Here is a 22,225-nt window from a genome sequence, read left to right as displayed (position 1 = left end):
AGGCAAGTGGCTCTTTTGTCGTCCAGGGTCCCGGAGGGGGCGTTCCCATGAGGGCTGTGATATCGCATGCAAAAAGTCAATAATTTACTATACTATATTTTTTCCTGATGAACGAAGAGACTCTAATCTTTCTTTTGGTAGGTTCCATGTTTTTATAGCAATAGAACACAATGTTCTGTGGGCCTTGCAAAATCGGCTGTTTTATTGGATTTTGAGAGGGGGTTCTTCAGTGAAAATGGCTGAATGAGTTAATCAATCCAAAGGTTCGCTTACTTTTCTACCCTACATTGTGATGTCTAAATTTTGAGTAACGCTAAGACAAGAAATGGGATGCGTAACGTGCAAAATTCTTGATTATTGAGTAATTTTACAAAAGGATAAACTAACATCATTCAATAAATGAAAAACAGATGCACATTGTCTCCTTTGAAGCTCTATTCAGCAAAATTGTGACAATCAGCTACAATTAATTATTTATGAGAGTCAACGTGTCTTTCCTCTTCCAGCTCACATATCTGCAACCATCGCATCAAGACCGGAGTCTCCCGCTGAAGTCACAGATGGACTTCCAAACTCGGGTCCCACTGAAACTCCGCCAAAACCTGCTGAAATTAGCAGCAGTGATTTAAAAGAACAAGAAAGCACATGCAGCCCACAGGTAGATTTTCTCAAGTTCTAAATGAGTGTATTTAACATTTGTTGGTCTGTCTTTGGAAGTGTGTGTGTTTCTTTTTTTTCATTCCGAAATGTGCATCATATACGTGCATTCATCTGCAAGAATCATACAGAACATTGGCACTGAAAATATATATATTTTTCCATTGTAAAAAAAATGCCTATTGATACCAAATCAATTCTCAGCATTGAAATACATACATTTTTAAACATACATATAAGAATACTGCAATTTAAATACTTTTATATTATGATGTGTCAGTCTTCAGATTTCCCTTTGTTTACCATTGTAGTGGGTATGGTCTCTGTTATAGGGGGTTATTACATTGCCGTGTGAAAGTATTTACCCTCTTTTCAAATTCTTACTTTTTTGGGGGAGTTTCCCTACTTTAACATTTAAGGTCATCGAGCAAATGTAAATATCAGAGAAAGATAACCCAAGTAAACATAAAATGCATTAATTAAATAGTGATTTTATTTAATGGGGTGGGGGTGGGGGTGGGGGTGTCTACTCAAAATGACTGGTTAGGTCACCCACAGTTGAAACAACAGATATCAAGCACATTTTCAATAAAGCGATGAGTCTTTCACATCTCTTTTGGGATATTTTGTCCCACTATTCCTTGTAGAATGTCTATAATTCAGCAACATTGGATAGTTCTTGAGCATGAAGGCCATTTTTAAGTTCATGTCACAGCTTATCAATTGGATTCAAGCACAGACTAGGCTACTCCAAATCCTTGCCTTTTTTACAATTTATTTTTAAAGCCATTTGGTTTTTTTTGTTTGTTTGTTTTTTTGTTGTTTTTTTTAAGCCATTTTGAAGTTAACTTGATATTTTTGGATGGTTGAACCCAATTGCACTTTAGCTTCGAACTGATGGCCCAACATTCTCCCCCAAGATTATCTGGTAAAGAACAGAATTTATGGTTCCATTAATCACAACAATCACAGCAAGTAATCCAGGGCCCAACCATCACACTACCACCACCATGTTTGACTGTTGGCAATAATGTTCTTTACCTGAAATGCTGTATTACATTTACATCAGATATAACGAGACACGCCTTCAAAGATAAGTAAAACTTTTGGCTCATCAGTCCATAGAATATTCTTCCAAAAGTCCAAAAAGGAGAATCATTCAAATGAGTTTTGCAAAAGTAAGACGAGCCTGTGTTTTCTTTTTGGTCAGCATTGGTTTTCACATTGGAACTCCACCATTGATGTCATTTTTGCCCAATCTTTTCCTCATTGTTGAGTCATGAACACCGACAGGCACAGCACCAGCATGTCGGGGACTGAGAAAATATTACACTTACTTAAAAAAAAAAAGTTATTTTTTTCAGGAAAAATATGATGCATAGCACGAACATGTTGGATTTTCATAGCTATACAAGATTAAGATATGCTGAGACGGATACAGTAATGTAACATTGAAAGTACCTGTCTAAAAAAGGTTTAATTATCTCAATTAGGAGCATAACCTTGTAAACCTGCCTGTGGAATCATATACTGATTTGATGTGAACAAAAGGTATTGTTTTATGTCAAAGTATAACAATTTGTGTTACTGGATAAAGAAGAAAGTAATATCTAACCAACCCCAATTCCGTTTAAACCCGAGACTGTATTTTTAGGATAAGTAAATAACGTGCATTGTAGGAGAATATGCCCATTGAGTGTACAGTAAATAGTGCAAGTTCTTACTTTATTTAATCTTTAGTCCCTCTCCTGTGGATCTCAAAACAACAAAAAAGTAGAAATTAATGTTGATTTTTTTTTTTTGACTTAATATTCTTTAAATTAATGTATGATTTAGATTCTAAATAAATAATTAAATATTCAAAAGTTGTCAGAAAGGTAGATGAAAAAGTTTTAAAAAATACGTAAAAATGTCAAAAAAGTGACCATAAAATGTCAAGAAGAGGAAGAGGAAGAGCGGGAAATTAACATAAAATGTTCATGAAACTGAAGGGGAAAAAAAGTCAGAATTAAATAAAAAAGGCAGAAAACAAAATGTTAAAAAAATAACCATAAAATGTCCAGAAACAAAAGAAGAAATAACAAAAAATATGATAACATATTTTTGAAACCCCCCCCCCCAAAAAAAAATACAAATGAATAAATATTCTAATATTTCAATAGTATTTCTTTTAAAGACAGAAAAGAAAATATTTAAAAACTAAATAATGTCCAAAAGAAGAAATCCCGAAAATTACCATAAAATGTCCACAAATTGCCAACAAATAAGTCAGAAAATTGATTTAAGAAATTGCTGGGAATAAAATGTTCGAAAACAAAAGAAATCCCCAAAATGACCATATAATGTGAACAAAATTTCCCAAAAAAGATTTATTTAAAAAAAGTCAGAAAATACATTTTTTAAAAAGGAACTATAAAATGTCTAAAAACAGAAGAAATCCCAAAATTTAATTCCTATATACATACACAATATTATTGCCAAACAAGTTGCCAAAAAAGTATGAAAAACAAAGTATAAAAATTTGAAAAAAACGAATCCAAAAAGGCAAAAGAAAATGTCCAAAAATAGCCATAAAATATCCATAAAAGAAAGAAGAGAGCCCCGAGGAGCTCACAAGCCTGCGCCGCTCAGTGAAATATGAGCTTTAAGTGAACTTTGATGTTTAAAAGGGAAAAGAAAAACAGACTTGCCCAGGGCTCGACACTGCGACCAATTCACCCGCAAATGTGGCCAACTGTATAGCCTGTCCATCCATCCATTTTCATAACCGCTTGTCCTCACAATGGTCGTGGGGGGCGCTGGGAGCCTATACCAGGTGGCTTCGGGCAGTAGGCGGGGTACACCCTAAACTGGTTGCCAGCCAATCTCAGCTGTACAGCCTGTGCTAGTGAAAAATTAATCCAGTCACTTTTTTTTTTTTTTCCCAAAACCATCACAAATTTTGGTTGTCGTTACTTAATGGCAGTATTGTTGCGCAATATGATCGCTGTTTTCTGTTTCAGACAATGGATAAGGAAACACTCAGCAATCTCTTGCCTGAAATGCTCCTGGTTGAAATCCTATTGGAGAGGTTTCAGGTAGTATGACACTTGTGATTTCACAGATTTTTGTACTGTCCTTTCACCACAGAACTGATATATTTATCATTTGTTTTGTTTTCTTTTTTATGTATGTTCATGTCATGCAGTCAGATGACTGCTATTGTGGTCTCATCATTTATGGGCTTGATTCAGTCTACACCCCGTCTGCGGCATACTCTCTGCAAGTTGTTCTCAAAGCCCTTAATAACCGTAAACACATTTATGTCATCAACTTGTCCGACACATACAGTGCCCTCAAAGCTCGGAAGAGGGCACAAAAAAAGGTTCAAGGTAAATCAGCATACTCAATTACTTATTGGCTCAGATGAAGGTCTAATAATTGATGACTAATGAGTGTGTCTGTACGTGCGTGCGTGTGTGCACTGGGCATTGGTCAGATGCCCTGTTGAAGAAAAAAGAAAAATTGGAGGAGGAGTGGCTGCAGAACATGGATGAGGAGGAATACGAAGCTCTGCCAGAGGAAGAGAAGGAGCGTATTATTGAACAACAGAAGCAAAAGACACTCAAGTAATGATGGAGTAAACACATTCCCCTCCACATCTCACAATATTGCATCTTCGTTAATTAGTGGTTTGGCACTAATATTAAACTATGTTTTTCTGTCTGTCAGATTTCTTGAGCGAATCAGGAAACTGCAGAAGGACAAAAAGCAACAGGACGATTTGAAGAAAGTCAAACTCGATGAGTTGAAAAAGAAGCCTAAAAAGGGTGCTGTTAAGGACAGCAAACAAGTGTCAAGGAAGAAGGGTTCCGTGGAGAGTAAGCAGGTCTGTGTATCTATTATTCAAACCAATTTTCTTTCAAAAACACACATACAACCTGCTAAAAAGGGGACTAAAATACACTCGTACACCAATCAGCATCCCTGTGTTCAGTAAGATTATTTGGTAAAACAGCAAATTTATGATGTGATGTTAGTATCTGTGCCTGTAAAAGGATACAGAAAGGAAGAGGCCCCTGTGTGACGACAGCCTGTTACATCAGATCTGCTAACTTTCCACCCATTCATACTTTTTAGTATTTGTTATGCATTGCGTTAAAGTATTTTTCACTATTTACAGTGCTTTTTTTGACAGAGAATGTTGGCACTTGCTGTAGTTGTGTGTGCGTGTGAGATCGGCAGCCTGTCTAAATAGCTCTTTGGAGAGTGACATTGTTCTAATCAAAGTCTCTTTTTTTTATTGCAAATGATAAGTCCCGAAAGACAAAAATCAGTGAATTAGTGATATTCTAAAGCTTAATGACACTCACCATTCTTATTAAACTGAGCCATACTTGTACTGTGTTTAAGTAATGGCATAAAAAAACTGATTTTTCAATATGCCATTAAAAAAAATTCAGGAATTACAGTGAGATCTTTTTTCCCCCACTTGCGGTTCAGCATCTTCACATTCCACAATTAAGTATTTGTGACTTTAAATTCGTGTGCTTTTCGAAGACGAGGCCTGACATGGGAATTAGTGAAAGAGAGTGTAGTTGGCTGTTGTTAGCTCAGATTGGCCAGTCTGCGCGTTGAGTCCCTGGCTATTAGCTGTGGCCCGAGCAAAAAGTGTATGAAAGTGTTAGTTATTTTGACTGAAAGTTCTTTGCAGGCAGCCACTTTCCAATGCAGTACTTGCAGGAAGTTAATGGTGACATACTGTATTTGCCAATTACAAATACCACTAATACGTTTTCAAATGATTTTGTCCTTAGTCATCTAGTACAATGGCCGCCCCTCGAATGCCATCCTCAAAAGAATCACAAGTGGACAAGAAAGATCAACCTTCAAGTGATGGTACCAACAAATTGTCAGAGTGCCTGCTAAAATTATATATTAGCCAAGTATGAAAATGTCTGCATTGTTTTGTATCCTCTCGATTTATGCAGCAAAGCAAGGCAAAGAAGAAAAGAGTAAAGAAGAAAGCAATAGAGACATGCAGTCTGATCCAGCAGCTGAAATGGTAGGAATAGAGCATTGATTTAGTCATTTTTGACTGGTGACCGGTCTGGGATGCATCCCGCCTCTTGGTCAAGATCAGCTGGGATAGGCTCCAGCACACTCATGACCCTAGTGAGGGTACACGGTATAGAAGATGCATGAATGGACTTTCAAATGACTTTCAAAGCACACAGTACTGGGAGTTCATTTCTGTTATCTCTGTCATCTTGTGTAGCCACCAGTAGATAAGCTGCACAGTATGTTCAGTGCATATGAAAAGATCCAAATCCAGGTGGAACATATTCTCCAACATTGGGACCGTGAGAATGGCTTGTTGCGGGTCCCACTTCCAGGTCAGGAGCCTCTGCCAGCCCCAGAGGAGCCCCCAGCAGAGAAACAAGTACTAGTCATGCCATCTTCTCTTGTATTTTAAATGTAATTAAAACTAACTTTGTTTGTACACACTTGAACTGATACCTGTATTTGACAAATTATATTATTCAAAACTTTTAGTATTCCTACAATATTTATTTTCATAATTCCGTGGTCCTTTTTTACAGGCACCTGCAGCAAGAAAGAGCAAGAAAACAAGTAGTAAAATGCCTTCTCCAAGCAGTCAGACGGAGCCAGCCAAAGCAGAAAAGGCAGCAGAGAAACCAATCATCCCTCACATTGTTCTGAAACTCACAGGCAAAAAATATCCAGATGTATTTGAATTGCTCAAAAAAAATGACCTGCCTACACTACATGAGGTGGAGCCAACAAATCAAATTTTGTTTCATGCATTTATCATCATGCCAGTGTACAGTAGTTCCTGTACTTAACTTTGGGTTTCTCTGTTCAACTTTCATAGGTACTCGATGAGCTGGGTTTGGGAATGGGCACACTTTATATCCCTCCACCTATTACATTCTCTGTGATTCATCTACCCAAAAATAGGGAGCGAGCTAAGAGACAACTGAACTGTAATTGTTTCACCTTTCTGAGTCGTTCTGCAGGAGATGAACGAGATGAGAGAAAAGAGGAAGATGATGAAGATGTGCAATCAATAAAGGTAAACTCTCCAAATGCACAATCACTGTTTTTGTTGGTGATGCCATGTATGAAATACACACCCAATACAGAGAAATTACAAAACATTGAGATTTAAACATTTTCCCCAGGTGTCTTGGTAAAATGTCTCTGACATTCTTCTGTCAAAATACACAAAGGATAAAGAATTTTACAACACATTTCATATTATTACAGTATTGTTGGAATCTCTCAGCTTTGGTGGGGTGGTTATCATTCCATCCCATCCTTGATCCAGAGAGGGCACTCCACCATTTAACAACTGAGGACGATTGTCTCAAATTTGGAGGTGCTGATTTCCATCTCAACCGCTTCACACTTGGCTGCGAACCGCTCTTGAGTTGGAGTAACAGTACCATGTCATCTGGAAAATGCAGACGCAATACTAAGACCATTAAATCGGATCCCCTCAATGATCGGTCTACACCTAAAAATTCGGTCCATTAAGGTTATGAACAGAATCAGTAACAAAGGACAGCCTTGGCAGACCAATCCTCACTGGAAACGAAGCAATTCGGACCATACCGATTTTTCCGGTTGTTGAACAAACAGCCCGTAACCCATACTCCCAAAGCATCCCCACACAGAGCAACCTGAGGGGCACGGTCAAATACCTTCTCAAAGTCTACAAAACACAAGTAGGCTAGTTGGGCGACCACCCACGTATCCTCGATTACTCTTCCGAGGGTGTTGAGCTGGTCCATTTCACTGCCGGGACAAATACCACACTGTTTCTCCTGAATCTGAGATTAAATTTCCTAAAGAACTCTCCTCTCCAACACCCTCGAATAGACCTTACCAAGGAGGCTGAGGAGTGTGATTCTCCTTGGCGTTGGAACACACCCGCAATACCCCCCTGTGCCACCCTGGTCTGCCAATTAAGAGGCATTGTTCTCGATGTCCATGCGATGTTATAGAGGCATGTCAACCAGGACAGCCCCACAACAACCAGAGCCTTTAGGAACTCTGGGCGGTTCCCATCAAGGAGCTTTTTAACCACCTTGTGGCCCGTTTCCACCGCAGGAACTTCGGGGTAAATTTACGGGGCTAGCTCTGTATGTGCAGGAGCCTTGCCACATTTACAGGAACGTACAGAGACAAGCAGAATACCTACTCGAGGGTAGGTACTCCGTCGGCCCGATAAGCTCCTAATCGCTGATTGCCTAAAAATTACTTTGTATAAAAATATTTTACCTTCATGTGCGACGATGATGCATTCTCGGTTAAAGTCTCTTCCATCCAAATAATTCTCCTAATTATCCTTTGGCTATTTTCGTTCCACTCTACTGTTAGCCTTTTAAAATTCTTCATCTCAATGCCGTCTCTTCTCACTCAAATAAAAAGCAGAAAAACCTGCAACCGCCTCACATTTTCTTCTTTCCTCGTTCTGATTTTCGCGCCGTGCCTGGTTGACGTCACAGGAGAAACTGTCGCACGGTGATCACGCGTCAATTGAAACTTGTGACGTCACGAGTCAGCCTTTTCAAATTATTCATCCAGATTCCGTCTCCTCTGAGTCAAATCATCCATCCACACTATGTAGATAAAAGTAAAAAGCAGAAAAAAACGGCAATTACCTCATGTTTTCCTCTTTCCTCATTGTTCTGATTTTTTTGCCGCGCTTAGGTGACGTCACTTAAGAAACCGTCCTACGACGATTACGTGTCGATCAAAACTCGTGACGTCACAAAGTGAGTTGTGCTCCGCAGTGGAGACAGCCACGAGCGGGTTGGTTTGAGAGGACGGTTCCTATGGAAGTCCCTTTCCCTATACCCGAACGTCCTGTAGTGGAAATGGGGCTTCAGTGAATTCAATCCCAGAGATAGGAGAGCCCACCTTAGAGTTCCTAGACTCTGCAGGAATGCATATCATTGGAATTGAGCAGGTCTTCAAAGTGTTCTCCCCATGAACTCTCAATGTCCTTATTTTAGGTCAGCAGCACCCGATCACCACTATACATGTTTTAATGGTGCACTCCTCTCCCCTCCTGATACGCTGGCTGGTGGAAATCATTTTATATGGTGTCACTCAACTCCAAAAAGTCTGATTATAAAAAAAAAAAGAAATTTTGCCTCAGTGATCTCCACACCGGCATTCTGCTTGGCCATCCAATACCTATCAGCTGCTTCCAGAGTCCTACAAACTAAAAAGGTCAAATAAGACAGAATAGACAGCTTGTCCACCAACGAGTTCGTGAATCGCCACCACGACAGGCACCAATCACCTTACAGCCACAGCTCCGATTGGCCGTCTCAACATTAGAGGCGCATAACATGGTCCACCAGGCTCAATCTGCTTCTGACAGGGAACTCTGCCAGACGGTCCCAGTAGACCATCAAAATACATTTGTGTTAGTGCCAGGTCTCACTGCTATTGCACACATGATTATTTAAGACCCCCAGCAGTACAAGGGAGTTCCCTGACGGAGGACCCTCCAGCGCCCTGTCCAAGGACTCCAAAACCTCCTACCATGGGCAACTCCAGAGTGAAACTCCAGAGTGGAATAAAGTCCAACACCTCTTGAGAGGACTGGTACCAGAGCCAAAGCCTAAGCTGTGTGTGGAGGCGAGCCTATTGGAACTTCTCTTCCACCCATACCAGCTCGGACTCCTTCCCTGCCAGAAAGATGACATTCCATATCCTTAGAGACAGCTTCTATTGCCGGGTATTGGACTGCTAAGGTCCCTATCTTTGTCCGCCGTCCAGCTCAGAGTCCACCCGACCCCTTTGGCACCTCCGACACATAATGAAACCATAGGAAGGAGGACTCATGTTACCTTTTTTGGCTGTGCTTGGCTGGGCCCAATGGGTGCAAGTCCGGCCACCAGGTGCTTGCCATGAAGCCCCACCTCCAGGCCTGCCTCGAGCGGGAAGCTTCGGTGACCCGCGTGCGTGCAAGTGAAATTGTGGTCCAATGTTTTTTAGTCACCATAATAGAGGAATAAAGCACCACACAGCTTAGCTCCCATGATCATTGGGACACACAAACCCTTCGCACAGAAGGATTCAATTGTTCTAAAGTGTTTACAATTTTTTTTTAATTAAAATATTCTAATTGATGTCCTTATAGTAATTGTTTGAATTTATACAAATAAAAATTATTTTAAATTTGAATTTGAAAACGCTAAGAGTGATTATACCATTAATTTTTCAAGTTTCAAGTTATTTCAATGGTCATTGCGGGTTCTTCTTTCATTAGAAGTGTACCACCAATTTTGTGATGTTAATAAAGTATTAGTAAATAATTGAAATTACATTTATGTGGTGTTGTATGGTTTGTGTCCTATAGGCACCAAAAGGCCGCAGAGCAAGTGCAAAGCTAATGAAAGAAAAAGATAAGAAGGGCAGAGACAGTCAGAAGAGTGTCAAACGGCCTGCTGCCCTTCCAAAAGCCAAAGGTTTGGAGCAAAGTGTAACTTCTGCACTTGGACCTGATATCGCTGAACAAGACCCCCACAATGCAAGTGTGGAGCAGAAACGCAACCAGAGGTAAAGCAAAAAAAAAAAAAACTTTCCAGTACTTTCCAGCTGTCATTGTATTCTTTAAAATCTCTTCTAAAAGCTCAATTTTGTGCAGGCTTTTAGTTAACTGCTCAATTTGCCGTTTTCTTAATGTGTGCGTACATACGTTTTTCTGTTGTATATTATCTGTCAAATGTTGTTCATAATAATAATGCATTTTACTGTGGATGTTAACTTCTTGTAGAAATAACTCAATATTATTTTGTCATTTATTTGTATATTGTTGATGATTAAGGTGATTCAGAATGAAGCTGATGAGACTCAAGCTACATTGTGTCTATGGCCCTGATTTAATAAAGGTCTGACCTTTCAAAAACGGGTGCAAACTCGATTGCACACACAAACAGATGTGCAAGAGGATCTCCTAACTGGGCACAACTGGGATTGCATCAACTAAATATGCTAAATAGCAGCACAGTTAATTTAGCATGTTGTGGAGGGGTTATATGAAAATATATTAATTTAGCACAGGCATTGCGATTTATCAAATCTGAGATGAATTGCATGGCGGATTTTGTATTATTAAATTGTGTGTCTGTAAGGCAGGCGCAAAGCAGCATGCAAAGCTGTGCCAGCGTAGCAAAGGAAAAATGAAAGGTGGCAGGGAGAACTTTTCTGTTAACTGACCAACCAATAAAAAAATTGTGTGAAATATTGCTATGCAATTTTGGAGCTTCCAAAAGATCTAATGGCTGACATTGATTTTAGTCACAAAAAGGAGTCACACCCTTTAGTGGCTGGTCAATAAATGGCAGTAGGGCGGTGCCCACCAATGAGATGAGTCACTGAGAATGAGACAAACCTAGAATAGGATACAAATTAAATAATGAAGATTAAATATTAAAATACAAATCTTTCAATCTAAAGCTAGATAATGACAGAGCTGTTTCGTTCATCTCTGTTGCCTGATTTTATGACATATTTCCATTCTGAGGCACACAAATGCCCATAGACAAATATTTATGTAACTCAGTTGTATGTTTGTTTCCCTATTCACCTAACACTTTCAATTTGACGTTTTCAAACTTAATTTTACACATAACTGCATTGTGTTTTAGCACGAACAATCTGCTGGAGCAAACAAGCTACTTGGAATTTTAGTAAATCAGGCCCTATGTGTTTGTGTCTTTGTGTGCAGCCTCACAACATTTCGCTGGGTTGTACCAGCTAGTGGACAAGTGGTGTTGAAGATATGGTTTTACTCTGGCTTAACTGGGAAATTTGAACAGACCTTCAACTTTGAACTACTTGGGACACACAAAGTCTACCACCTCCTCTGCAAAGGAATTTGCACTTATCCCTCCTTCTGCCAAGACTACAAGTTAGTCAGTTATTGAAATGTATAATGATGTGATTTTTGTTTTTCATTGCAAGATGTTGCAATTGTTTCTAAACTCCTTGTTGGAATTTAGAGCAGAAATGGCTCCAGTACTCTACAGATTGAGCCTCTATGTTCTAAAGCAAATGTCCCCCACCCCACCCACAGGGTTCTTTTTCCTTATTGTCGAGATGTGCCAAAAGTGACCCAAGGGCTTAAGAGGACATATGTGGTCAATCCTGGATTCTATGAATTTGGAGCATTACTCTGTAGCAAGACCAGAGACAGGTGAGAAGAGCAATGAGGCTGGCTCTTGTGTTTGTTTTTTTTCCTCCTGTTGCATATTACTAGGCTCTTGTCTATCTGTGCAGGTACAAGGATAGTCGGTATCCAGAAAACACAGAGAGAATAGTGATCAAAAATTATTCCGGACTCGAGGCTGAGATCCAGTTCCATTTCCAAATTGACACACAGGCCATCACATATATGCTAGATCCTCCCAACATGACTCTACAACCTGACCAGGAACAGGTAACATGTTGACTGTCACTTCAAATTGCCTCATCAAGTTAGCTGTATTTAACATCAGACGGGTGTCATACCACATTGCCAGACTTTCTGGTCTTACCCAACAGCTACAGGAGAATATGTTGTCACCATTTGCTATTTTACTTGCCGGCCGTGGCTCAGGGTGTAGAGACGGTCGCTCAGTAACCAGAAGGTTGGCTGTTTGTTTCCCGTTCTCCCCGAGTCATGTGTCGTGTCCTTGGGCAAGGCACTCCACACACATCCTCCAGTGCTACTCACACTGGTGTATGGAAGGTGTGAATGTTTGGTGGTGGTCGGAGGGGTCGTAGGCGCACACTGGCAGCCACACTAGGGCAGCTGTGGCTACTTAAGTAGCTTACCGCCACCACGGTGTGAATATGTGAGTGCAAGAATAATGTATTCATTCCATTGTAAAGCGTCTTTGAGTGTCTAGAAAAGCGCTATATAAATCTGATGCATTATTATATTATTACTTGTGGATCTGTAGTTTAGTGCACCAGTGGTTTGTTTATTTCATGGTCATGCTTTTATTGTCTATGTCCAGTGTTTGTACAATGGCTCTGGTTGGTTGTCCATCTTCTCTCAGTTTCTCACCCCTCAACAGTTTTCTGTTTTTCTAGCTGCCTAGAACTCTAAATAGTATTAAAATAGTCTTCACGGACATAACCCAAATCTGAAAATGACTCTTTGTGTGGGACTAAATTAATACATCAATGTACACAAAGTAATGTGTAAAACTCTCTTACTTTATTTATCGAGATTACTTTTATGACATTATACTGAATTATTATTCACCTTGTCAGGAGTTGACAGTCTGGGCTTACCCAACAACTCCAGGAGAAATCAAGGACTATATTGTGTGCTGTGTCAAAGACAATCCAGAGGTTTTCACCATCGCCCTCTCTTGTTTGGGAGTGAGACCAGAACTGGAGCTAGAAAGCAAACGTATGCATTTCAACAGAGTTTTACTTCACAGGTAGAGTTGTTTTTCCAACAATGAGTATTCATCAGCCCTGCTTCTCATGTGTCAGAGCCTTTTTCTATAGCATAATATTGACATTACACTGCATGTCTTATGCACAAAAGACAGGAGAGTCGAAGTGTGAAGCTCCACAACAGGACTCTTCTGCCAATATCTTGGAGGCTTCACGGATTGGAGGAACTTGGTGATGAGTTTAGTGTATCTCAGGACCACAGTGTCATTTTACCTAACTCATCCCTTCTCTTGACAATGCACTTTTTGGCCAAAAAGCCATTAAATATTAAAAAACAACTACGCCTTGAGGTAAGCTTATGCATGTACTGTATACATGACATTGTAGGAACTGATTAATACTTATCAGGGCAGGTTCAGTTTTGATATGTAAATGCATTATCAATATTATTATCAATATTTTTTCAGGTTTCCGATGCAGAAAATATTTTGGGCGTCTTATACACGGACAAAATACAGGTCTCTGCAGAAGCCTTTGATATAGCTATGGACATCACGCCAGGTACAAATGCGATGAGCTTCAGGCCAAAAGTTTGAACACACCTCATCAAAAACTATGAATGAACACATGTGGAGTACTATATATATATGTATATATATATATAGCTATTTTATTAATATGTCTTACACTGTTGCATTCTGTGACAGATGCCTGCCTGGACTTTGGAACAATAAAAGTATTTGAAGAGGTAGAACGTACCATCAAACTGAAAAACCAAGGAAAATATGAATTTATATACAAGTGAGTTTAGACAACCGGTTATTTATATTGTGCCCTTATACAAAGTAATACTGTAATACAGTTCTGACTTCTACATGAAGAGAATAAGTGTTTTAATAATTCCACCCTTTCTGTGATTTTTTTGTTTTTGTTTGTTTAACAAGGATTTTAGTTGGGGACAAAAACCCCAACCTGATATCGGCCTTCACGATGTCCCCTGCAGGTGGTACCTTAATTCCTCGTAAAAAGTACACGTCGATTCAGATTGTCTGTAAACCCAAGAAGGAAGTCTCAGTCACAGACAAGCCTGTTATATCCTGTCAGGTATGTTGACATACACCGTAAACAATTTGAGATTTTATATATAAATTGATATGTTTGGGGTGCAACAAAACACAAATTCACGATTCAGTTGGATTTGATACTCAAGTGTCAGGGTTTGATATTCGATATTTTGTCAATAGAAAAATATATTTTTATTATATATATCTGCAAATGTGAGTGGTGTACTCACCTGTCATTCGGCTGGCGTTTGACATCCAGTTTCCAACGATAAGAGTACCTTGCCGTCCTCTATCTCACCTTAAGTTTACCATTTAATGCCTCCCTATCACCAGATCTGAAGGCCCTTTTCTTTTGATTGAGGTGGAACTTCAGGTCACTGATGATCTGGGGCTTGTTGTGGGGGAAACAGCAGACAGTGCTGGATGAAGTCTTGACATCCTCACAGAAAATAATGTATTGAGTAATACAGGCCGTGAGGTCGTCACTGTTGTCCCCACGTGAATCACAGAGCATATTCCAGTCAGCCCTGCAGCTGTTTGCTGGCTTCTCCTACTGATCCTTGTCGGCACAGCAAGCCTTTGAACTGAAGGAACATTGAGATGTTAGCAACAACCAGATTATGGTGTGATAATCCAAGTGTGGTGATATGGGTGTGGCAGTGGATGCAATTATGTTAACATACATCAGGTCCTTTGTTGTCCATAGTTGCAGTGGACACACTGGCAAAGAGTGGCTAGAATTGCGTCGGGTCTGCAGAAAGCAGACAAAGTCATGATGACACAAAATATTGTACATTTGGATGTTATTGAAATGTATACATACAAGTGGTGGTGTAAGTAATTGTATTTGTCTTCTGCAGGTGATTGAACCCAGCATTGGGGATGGAGGACATATTGTAGCCATTTTACCCATCAATGTTACTGTCCAGTCCGTCTTTTCCAGGTTTAATTCAAATGTCATATTTATTTTTTGTAGAATTTTTTTATTTTTCTCATGCTCAATTTGTTTGAAAGAACTTTGTGATCATCTATGTTGCAATAAATGCAAACATTGATAAAACATTGTGTCTTATATGTTGCAGTATAGAAAATTTGGTGATGCAATAATTACAGCATTTTTTATTTTATTTTTATCTGGTATAGGTACACAATTTCACCTTCGTGTGACATAAATTTTGGTCCTCTCGTTTATGGCTCCAAGAAAAGTCAGAACTTCATACTAGAGAACAATGGAATATTTGAGACCCAATACATCATCTCCTGTGTGGGCATCGGCATTTGCCCACGACCAAAACAGGGGTAAGGAAGCATCACATCATAACAGCGGTCAAACAGAAAGCTTTGTGCCCAATGTGCATACGTGTATTTCCACTTTTCAGAGGAAATTCTGTATAACAGTAAATTGTATTATCATTTTGTGTTGGTCACAGTGGTAAGAAAGGCCGAGAGAGCACTTCAGAGAAGTCTTTTACACCCGGGACCAAAATGAGGAGTGAGTCCTTCCAGAAAGATTCCAATGTCTCGCAGGTGAGAGCAGGGACGTGCAATCAGGGCAGGCGGGAGAGGCAGAGCCACTCTGTCCTGTCCCCCCTGCATGTGAAGAAAAAAACAACTCATGATTACATAAATGGATTTTCCATTTTCCATTGATTATTTCCATTTTCCGCAATCCAGAATCGACTCAGCACTGGGGTGTTTGCGGTGTTCCCTTGCGCGGGAACAATGCAGCCTAGGACCCGGCAGGCAGTGACAGTTGAGTGCATAGCTGAACAGCTTGGCAGCTGGAGTCAGAATCTGCTCATCGACATCAGTGGCCGTGACCCCTCAGACCATCCTGAAGGCATACCTTACAAACTGATAGCTGAAATTTGCAGGCCAGGTGGGAACTGCTTTGAAGTCCTTAATTACCTTTTTAAATTGTAGACTGCTAAACTATAGGGGTATTTTTTTCAAGTGGCTTCACACCACAGTCTAGCTGAAGGTTCACAAATATTCCTGTGCATTTCTGCGCAAAGGACTACCTTTTACATGTGTCTGGTTGATCAGATTCTAAGGCTGTCATTATATTGTTCCTCTTTGCCGTCAATTAACCTTCGACTTCAGTGATGCATGTAGAGTAATCCTGTAGATGTTTAGTGATCTGAACCATGCTGAAGCTTGTTGAATTGCATTTGTCTGACTATTGAGGCATTTAACTTTGAATACTCGTACTGATGTGCGATCTGCCCCCTCTTTTGCTACTTTTTGGGGGGCTCATACAGGCATTGTGTTGGACATGACCTCTATCTTTGAGGAGCACCATTTGTGTCCAAGCACCAGTCAGCTATCATCAGTACAATTTTTCAATGCGGAACAAGTTTTTATTCTGGATGAGAACAAGTTCATTTTCAACAAAGTTCTTGTGGGGCGAACTTCTCAGGCTCGCTTAAAACTCACCAACAACAGCAAGGTGCCGTACACGCTCAACTTGGGCATCAGATATGTTGGCATTAAGGTAAAGTTCCTTCGACTGTATGGAATATTATGTTTTAATTGAAACATGCATGTGAACTGCTTTCTTTTTTTTTCTTTTGCAGATGTCTGGCACTGTGGATGTTTTTGAATTGTCTTCTCCAACAGTGTTCGTTCCCGGCCAATCCCACGCATTCACTTCTTTGAGCTTCACACCACATACAATGCATCTCTACAATGCTGTATTTGAAGCTACATTTGATAAAAGCAGCAGGTATGCTTGAGAATGGTATGATGTTTTTAATCCTTTCAGACTGATTATATCCCCTCTCTTTGTTAAAGAATACCAACAAACCTGAAGAGTAAAGTCCTGGAGTTTGACATAGTTGGTGAAGGCTGTCTGCCAGTTGTGTCTGTGATACGTCCGGCCAATAAATCAAGTCCAGTCTTGCCGTTCAGACGGACATTGGTAGGACGTACTAATACCCTACCCTTGGTGCTGTTAAATGATGGCAATGTCCCAGCTCAGGTGAGAGAATACACATTCTTTGCTTGCCAATAAAGGATTTTCTGTAGTCAAGCAACAGGTTGTTTCTATAATTTGTGAGACAAAGGAGACTTTGTTTACAATCCTCATATTTGTGTTATAAAAGGTCCAGGTTGACATGACGGACAAACACGGTGTGTTAACACTCAGAGCTGTTCCTGAAAACAAATGTGGAGCAATCCACTTTTCTCATTTTGAGGACAACCTTGTCTCTGGTAAAGAAAATAACACATATTTTGTAAATGAATTATTGCTGTGCAGTTTATTTAATTAATCAAAGGAAAATGTCACAGTCTGCATCAAATTGACAACTTTCACTTCTTGTTTATCCTTTTATTTACCAAACAAAGGCATCTTTACAATGCTTGCCACAGTCTTCATTCAGTTGTACTTCTCAAAAGTGCCTCCATTAGTCCACAGAGCATGCCTGAAACTTGACGTTAATGAGACGGCTGAATTTGAAGTCACCTTCTCCGCTGACAAACCTGTGAGGGTGGAAGACAAGATTTCAGTGCAAGTGAAGGACAGCCTTTACAGCAACACTATAGTACAAGTAACTGGTGAAGCTTACCAGCAACTCGTCAGTCTTGACAACATCCGAAAACCTCCGCGGGAAATGCATCCAAACCTTGATGAGGAAGGTAAGAGTGAAACGTATTGCAACAAGCAAATATTACATGTGAAGAGGATGAGGGGCAACAACTATCAGTGTCCCATAAAAAAGAAATATTGCCAAAATGTTTTGATATTGTATTGTCTTTGTTGCATAGATTTGTATGTTTGTGAGTCCCACAGCTCTTTTTTATACTGAGTAGTTTGAATTACTTTTCGACAACCTCACCTGTAAGAAAAAGTATGCACATTTTATCAGAGGCTAACACTGTTAGCTGACGTTAATCTGTGCATCCCAAATAACTCAATGCATTACTTTTTACCTTTTGGATTAGTGTTTCAGACAGTGTAGTACATTGGCTGAACATCCTGTCAAGTCAAAGACAAACAAACTTCATGCAGGGAAGTTATTACAATAATTGATTAGACTCTCTACTACATAACATTTAGATGGAAATTTAGAACACCTTTATATATTTTCAGGAATGGCAGAAAACAAAAGATTGATCTTGTTTAATTTCACATGTGATGTTTGGTATTCACAATAATGATGATAAAACCAATTCTGAAGCAGCACAACATTTTAATGAATTTGTCATAATTAAGATTTTGCCATGTCAAATTAACAGAACGTTTTACGTCCACAGATTATTCCGACCTGCTCAGTTTTGGTTACTGCAGTGTGGCTTGTCCTGTCAGAGAGAGTTTCACTTTGATAAACCACAGCAGCAGTAACCAGGTGGCGAGGTTTGAGTGGCCCCCTGAGGACGCCAATCTCTCCTTTTCACCACAGGTAAACACAGTGGTGAAGTGTCCTGTCAAAGTCTAAAATAATGAATTTAATGTTGCTGTTGTCGTTACTCTTTTTTTGTACTTTATTATGTGCATTGAGAACTGAAACTGGTTCAGAAATTGCATTGACTTTAATTATGGATTTTCTATAGCACTTATCTGAACTAGGGTCAAGTATGACCTTGAGCCTATCCCAGCTGACTTTGCCCAAGTGATTAACCTGAAACTAGATTTGTATTATATAGAAGTGCTGGTCAGTAAATTTGAATATTGAGGAAAAGCCCATTTATATCTAAATATTTTATTTCAAAAAGTGACACTTGCATGTTACATTAGTTCACTATACACAAAGTGAAATATTTCAAGCCTTTATTTGTTTCTATTTTGTCGAGGCAGAAAGACAATTTCTACCCCCCCCCCCAGCGCCACACACACTCACACAAATAAAAAAAATCTGACCTACAACTGTACAGTACAGTATATGCTAATTATTTATCATAAAACTGGTTAAAACCAAACTTACTAACTGTATATGTAGACTTGTTTGTTAACAATTTACATGTGCCAGAAATATATAGCATTAATTACTTGTACAATACAAGTTAATGACTGTACCTTGATTTTCAAGAGTATGATTATTGCAACCTTGATTAATGTATTTTAGAATATCTTGTATTTGCATTTGACTATTCTCTTATAGCTATACCATACTGTATGTGTTTCTATTTTATTTCATGGCTTAAGGTTGGACACCTCCATGCAGGATGTTCTAAGGAAGTGACAGTCGTCTTTTGCGCAAAAGCACGAGTGACACTAACAAGACAGCAAATTACATGCAAGATAAGTCAGGTGACATTCCAGCAGCCATTAGATCAAGTTGCTGACTGGGATGACCAAAAGAAGACACCGCAGGCTTCATGGACACAGCCACAGCAGACTGGAAAGAATAAGGTATGCATAATCCTATTGCACTTTTTGAGAGCGGACACCTATGCATCTATGTACAGAACTGCATGTTTGTTTGCCAACAGAAACAATATTCTGAGCCAGCCTGCTCTGTGGTCAAAGGTTCAGACTGGGACTTGCATTTACGTATCAGTGCAGTTTGTGACTTTGTGAAGTTCAGCTGCAACACAGCACCTATCCGATTCAAAGACACATTGGCTTACCAAAGCAGCTCTCACCAGTAAGTTGTACTGCTACCACCCCAGCCATTTCAAGTTGAAGTAATAAAGATAAATGCTTGATGACAGTGACAGAACACATATTCATTTTGCTTTTGACTGGATCAGCATTTACAGTAATATTGTTAATTGCCAGTGTACTTGAATTACAGTAATTTCTGGACTATAAGACGCTTTTTTCACTTGCATTCGACCCTGCGGCCAATACAAAGGTGCGGCTTATCAATCGGATCACAAGGGGGCGCAAGTGCAAGAGCGTCAGGCAGAGCAAAACAAACCAAGTGAGCCCAAATACAGTAGGAGAGACAGAACCAGAGCAAGACAATTTGCGCCCTCATTATGGAAAAAGAAGTAGCGGGAACCCGGTGCGGTAACATTCAGACACATGCGGCTTACAGTCGGGTGCGGCTTACATGTGTAACAAACTCAAGTATTTCCTAAATTTAGCTAGCACGGCTTATAGTCAGGTGCACCTTATAGTCCAGACATTACTGTACTTAAAATAATTTCATGCCTTTGTTTTGTGTGCAGAGTGCAGATGCTTAATGAAGGCACCGTGAAACTGGAATTTTCCTGGGAAGTCTTAATAGATTCAAGTAGCTTCCCAGTCAGCCAAAGCCAAGAAGGTAATCAATAAATTAACATTTTAACTTTATGTTGGTTAAAAATTGCTTCAGCTTGTACACTTACACCGACCGACCAGCCACAAATAGTCTTACTATAATTATGAATGCAATAAAGTTCCACACCACTGCAATCAGCAACTACAATAATAAATAATGTGTTAAATGAGTAATTCACACTGCACTTAGCAACGTGCAGCACGCAGTCGACGAAGCCATTAATTATGTATCTACCAGAGACGGAATGCTTGCATGTGCAAGATAGGTACGCGCCATGCCCTCATGTTTAAAAATGTTAAATTTGAGAATGTGGTTGTGGTGAAGAAGGTACTCATCCAATAGGAGAGGCTGGCAGAGTGATATCAGAATGCAAACAATAATAGACCAACCAGAAGACCAACTTTCTGGTTGGCAGCTAAGCAAGCACTTTTAAATGCAAGCTAGTAGGACACTGTCATCTGTGTGTGATACCCCACAGCAAGCACTAAGAAAACCAAGTGCAGTGTGAAAAGGCCTTAAAACAGTGTCAAATGTAATTGACGTCATTAACTTTTCAAAACCAAACTTCTCTTGTATCAGACATCCTTTTTCCGTGCAAGTGGTCTCATGTTGTGGCATGTCGGTGTGCATGTCAGGTAGCATGTCATCAAGGGCGTTGACTGAAGAACAGCCTCCCACCAGTCTGACCAGTGAGATGTCTCTTCTGATAGGAATTCCAAATGCCCATTGGTTTACTGTGGAGCCAAGTATTGGGGCCATTTTGCCAGGTGCTATTCAAAATGTCTGCGTTCGCTTTTCACCTTTGGACGCAGGCCTGTTCCAAGGGAGATTGCACTGCAGGTAATGCTGACAATCAGGTAAAACGTGTGTAAGTCCAGCTTTAACATATCACCATCAATTGTGGTTTGTGCCTTCCTATAACCAGTGATGCCGCTAAGAGTAACGACTAACGTGTTGTCATCGCCCAGTGATGTATTTGACTACATATAATGGGGAGATCAAACATAGCAATTAATGATGTGAAGAATCAGGTGAGATAAATCTCACTGAGATTTACTTTTCACCTGTAAGTGATAGTACAGACTCACAACACTTGAATAGGTATCGTATTTTTCAATCATGGTGTTCAGTCGCAAGTGTACTTGGAACAAAACTGATAAATAACAAATAATAAAATATAGACATTCATGTCTGAGACAGTGACATCATGTTTGCGTCAACAAGCAACTCACATATGCACAGTCGTGACATTAATAACAATGGAAGAAGAGAGATTCATGCTTTCAAGCTGGAAATCCAGTCACTATTTAGAGTTTTTGTCAGCTGAAGAAAATATTAAGGTATATTGCACACTGTCCTGTTGACAAAATGTTATCTAGCTTCAAAAACACTACCAGTATGTCAAAAAAGGCAGCACATTTGCTTAAAGTGTAACTCACCCCCAAACAGACTCGTGCTCCACCCTCACTAATATTTGAAAACGGCGCTCAAAAGGGACGTTGTCTGGAGGATCGTTGGACTTGCAAGGAGGGAGAAGGTTGGGTGTGGTCTGGTTGAGATTTACAGCAGCGGTGAAAATTACGATCTAAATAATTTTTATACTATCGCATGCTATGCTAAATAAACTAACCGAATGCTATGCTAATAAGCGAGACTGAGCCGGTGGGTGGCAGAGCGACTACATCAGCTTCATGGGAGTGACGTCTGTAGTCCGTACTCGTCCAATGAGAAGACAAACTGCCAAATTGTGTTTACTACTACTACTACTACTACTAGCTTCTTCTTCTTGGTCTTCTTCGTTTTCTTCTTAGTTGTCTCTGGCTGTGTCTGAATATCCACCCTTATCCCCTAACCCCTCATTTACTATTATTGCATTAT

General features: G+C 39.8%; 1 protein-coding gene across 4 annotated transcripts in view; it reads left to right on the top strand.

The window, feature by feature from the left end:
- hydin (HYDIN axonemal central pair apparatus protein) overlaps positions 1-22,225 on the top strand; it is a 67,106-nt gene that overhangs the window by 31,403 nt on the left and 13,478 nt on the right. For 3 of the 4 annotated variants that reach the window (XM_086074214.1, XM_086074212.1, XM_086074213.1), the window contains 33 exons: positions 507-658; positions 3,660-3,734; positions 3,845-4,028; positions 4,136-4,265; positions 4,369-4,525; positions 5,454-5,535; positions 5,628-5,701; positions 5,915-6,079; positions 6,240-6,431; positions 6,533-6,733; positions 10,040-10,239; positions 11,411-11,593; positions 11,759-11,878; positions 11,962-12,121; positions 12,943-13,115; positions 13,226-13,424; positions 13,542-13,635; positions 13,782-13,875; positions 14,019-14,178; positions 14,999-15,081; positions 15,282-15,437; positions 15,569-15,665; positions 15,813-16,017; positions 16,400-16,632; positions 16,715-16,863; positions 16,932-17,118; positions 17,243-17,351; positions 17,550-17,777; positions 18,396-18,541; positions 19,285-19,491; positions 19,572-19,726; positions 20,256-20,350; positions 20,983-21,187. In XM_086074214.1, the coding sequence (XP_085930340.1) occupies positions 507-658; positions 3,660-3,734; positions 3,845-4,028; positions 4,136-4,265; positions 4,369-4,525; positions 5,454-5,535; positions 5,628-5,701; positions 5,915-6,079; positions 6,240-6,431; positions 6,533-6,733; positions 10,040-10,239; positions 11,411-11,593; positions 11,759-11,878; positions 11,962-12,121; positions 12,943-13,115; positions 13,226-13,424; positions 13,542-13,635; positions 13,782-13,875; positions 14,019-14,178; positions 14,999-15,081; positions 15,282-15,437; positions 15,569-15,665; positions 15,813-16,017; positions 16,400-16,632; positions 16,715-16,863; positions 16,932-17,118; positions 17,243-17,351; positions 17,550-17,777; positions 18,396-18,541; positions 19,285-19,491; positions 19,572-19,726; positions 20,256-20,350; positions 20,983-21,187 (5,050 nt within the window). The remainder of the gene's footprint in view (positions 1-506; positions 659-3,659; positions 3,735-3,844; positions 4,029-4,135; positions 4,266-4,368; positions 4,526-5,453; positions 5,536-5,627; positions 5,702-5,914; positions 6,080-6,239; positions 6,432-6,532; positions 6,734-10,039; positions 10,240-11,410; positions 11,594-11,758; positions 11,879-11,961; positions 12,122-12,942; positions 13,116-13,225; positions 13,425-13,541; positions 13,636-13,781; positions 13,876-14,018; positions 14,179-14,998; positions 15,082-15,281; positions 15,438-15,568; positions 15,666-15,812; positions 16,018-16,399; positions 16,633-16,714; positions 16,864-16,931; positions 17,119-17,242; positions 17,352-17,549; positions 17,778-18,395; positions 18,542-19,284; positions 19,492-19,571; positions 19,727-20,255; positions 20,351-20,982; positions 21,188-22,225) is intronic. The other variant, XM_086074215.1, reaches the window with a different exon arrangement.

The sequence above is a fragment of the Leptonotus elevatus genome, chromosome 4 (genome assembly GCF_054856555.1).
Source record: "Leptonotus elevatus isolate MCC_2025b chromosome 4, RoL_Lele_1.0, whole genome shotgun sequence".
In the NCBI taxonomy this organism is placed as follows: domain Eukaryota; kingdom Metazoa; phylum Chordata; class Actinopteri; order Syngnathiformes; family Syngnathidae; genus Leptonotus; species Leptonotus elevatus.
This window is presented reverse-complemented; position numbering and strand designations above follow the sequence as displayed.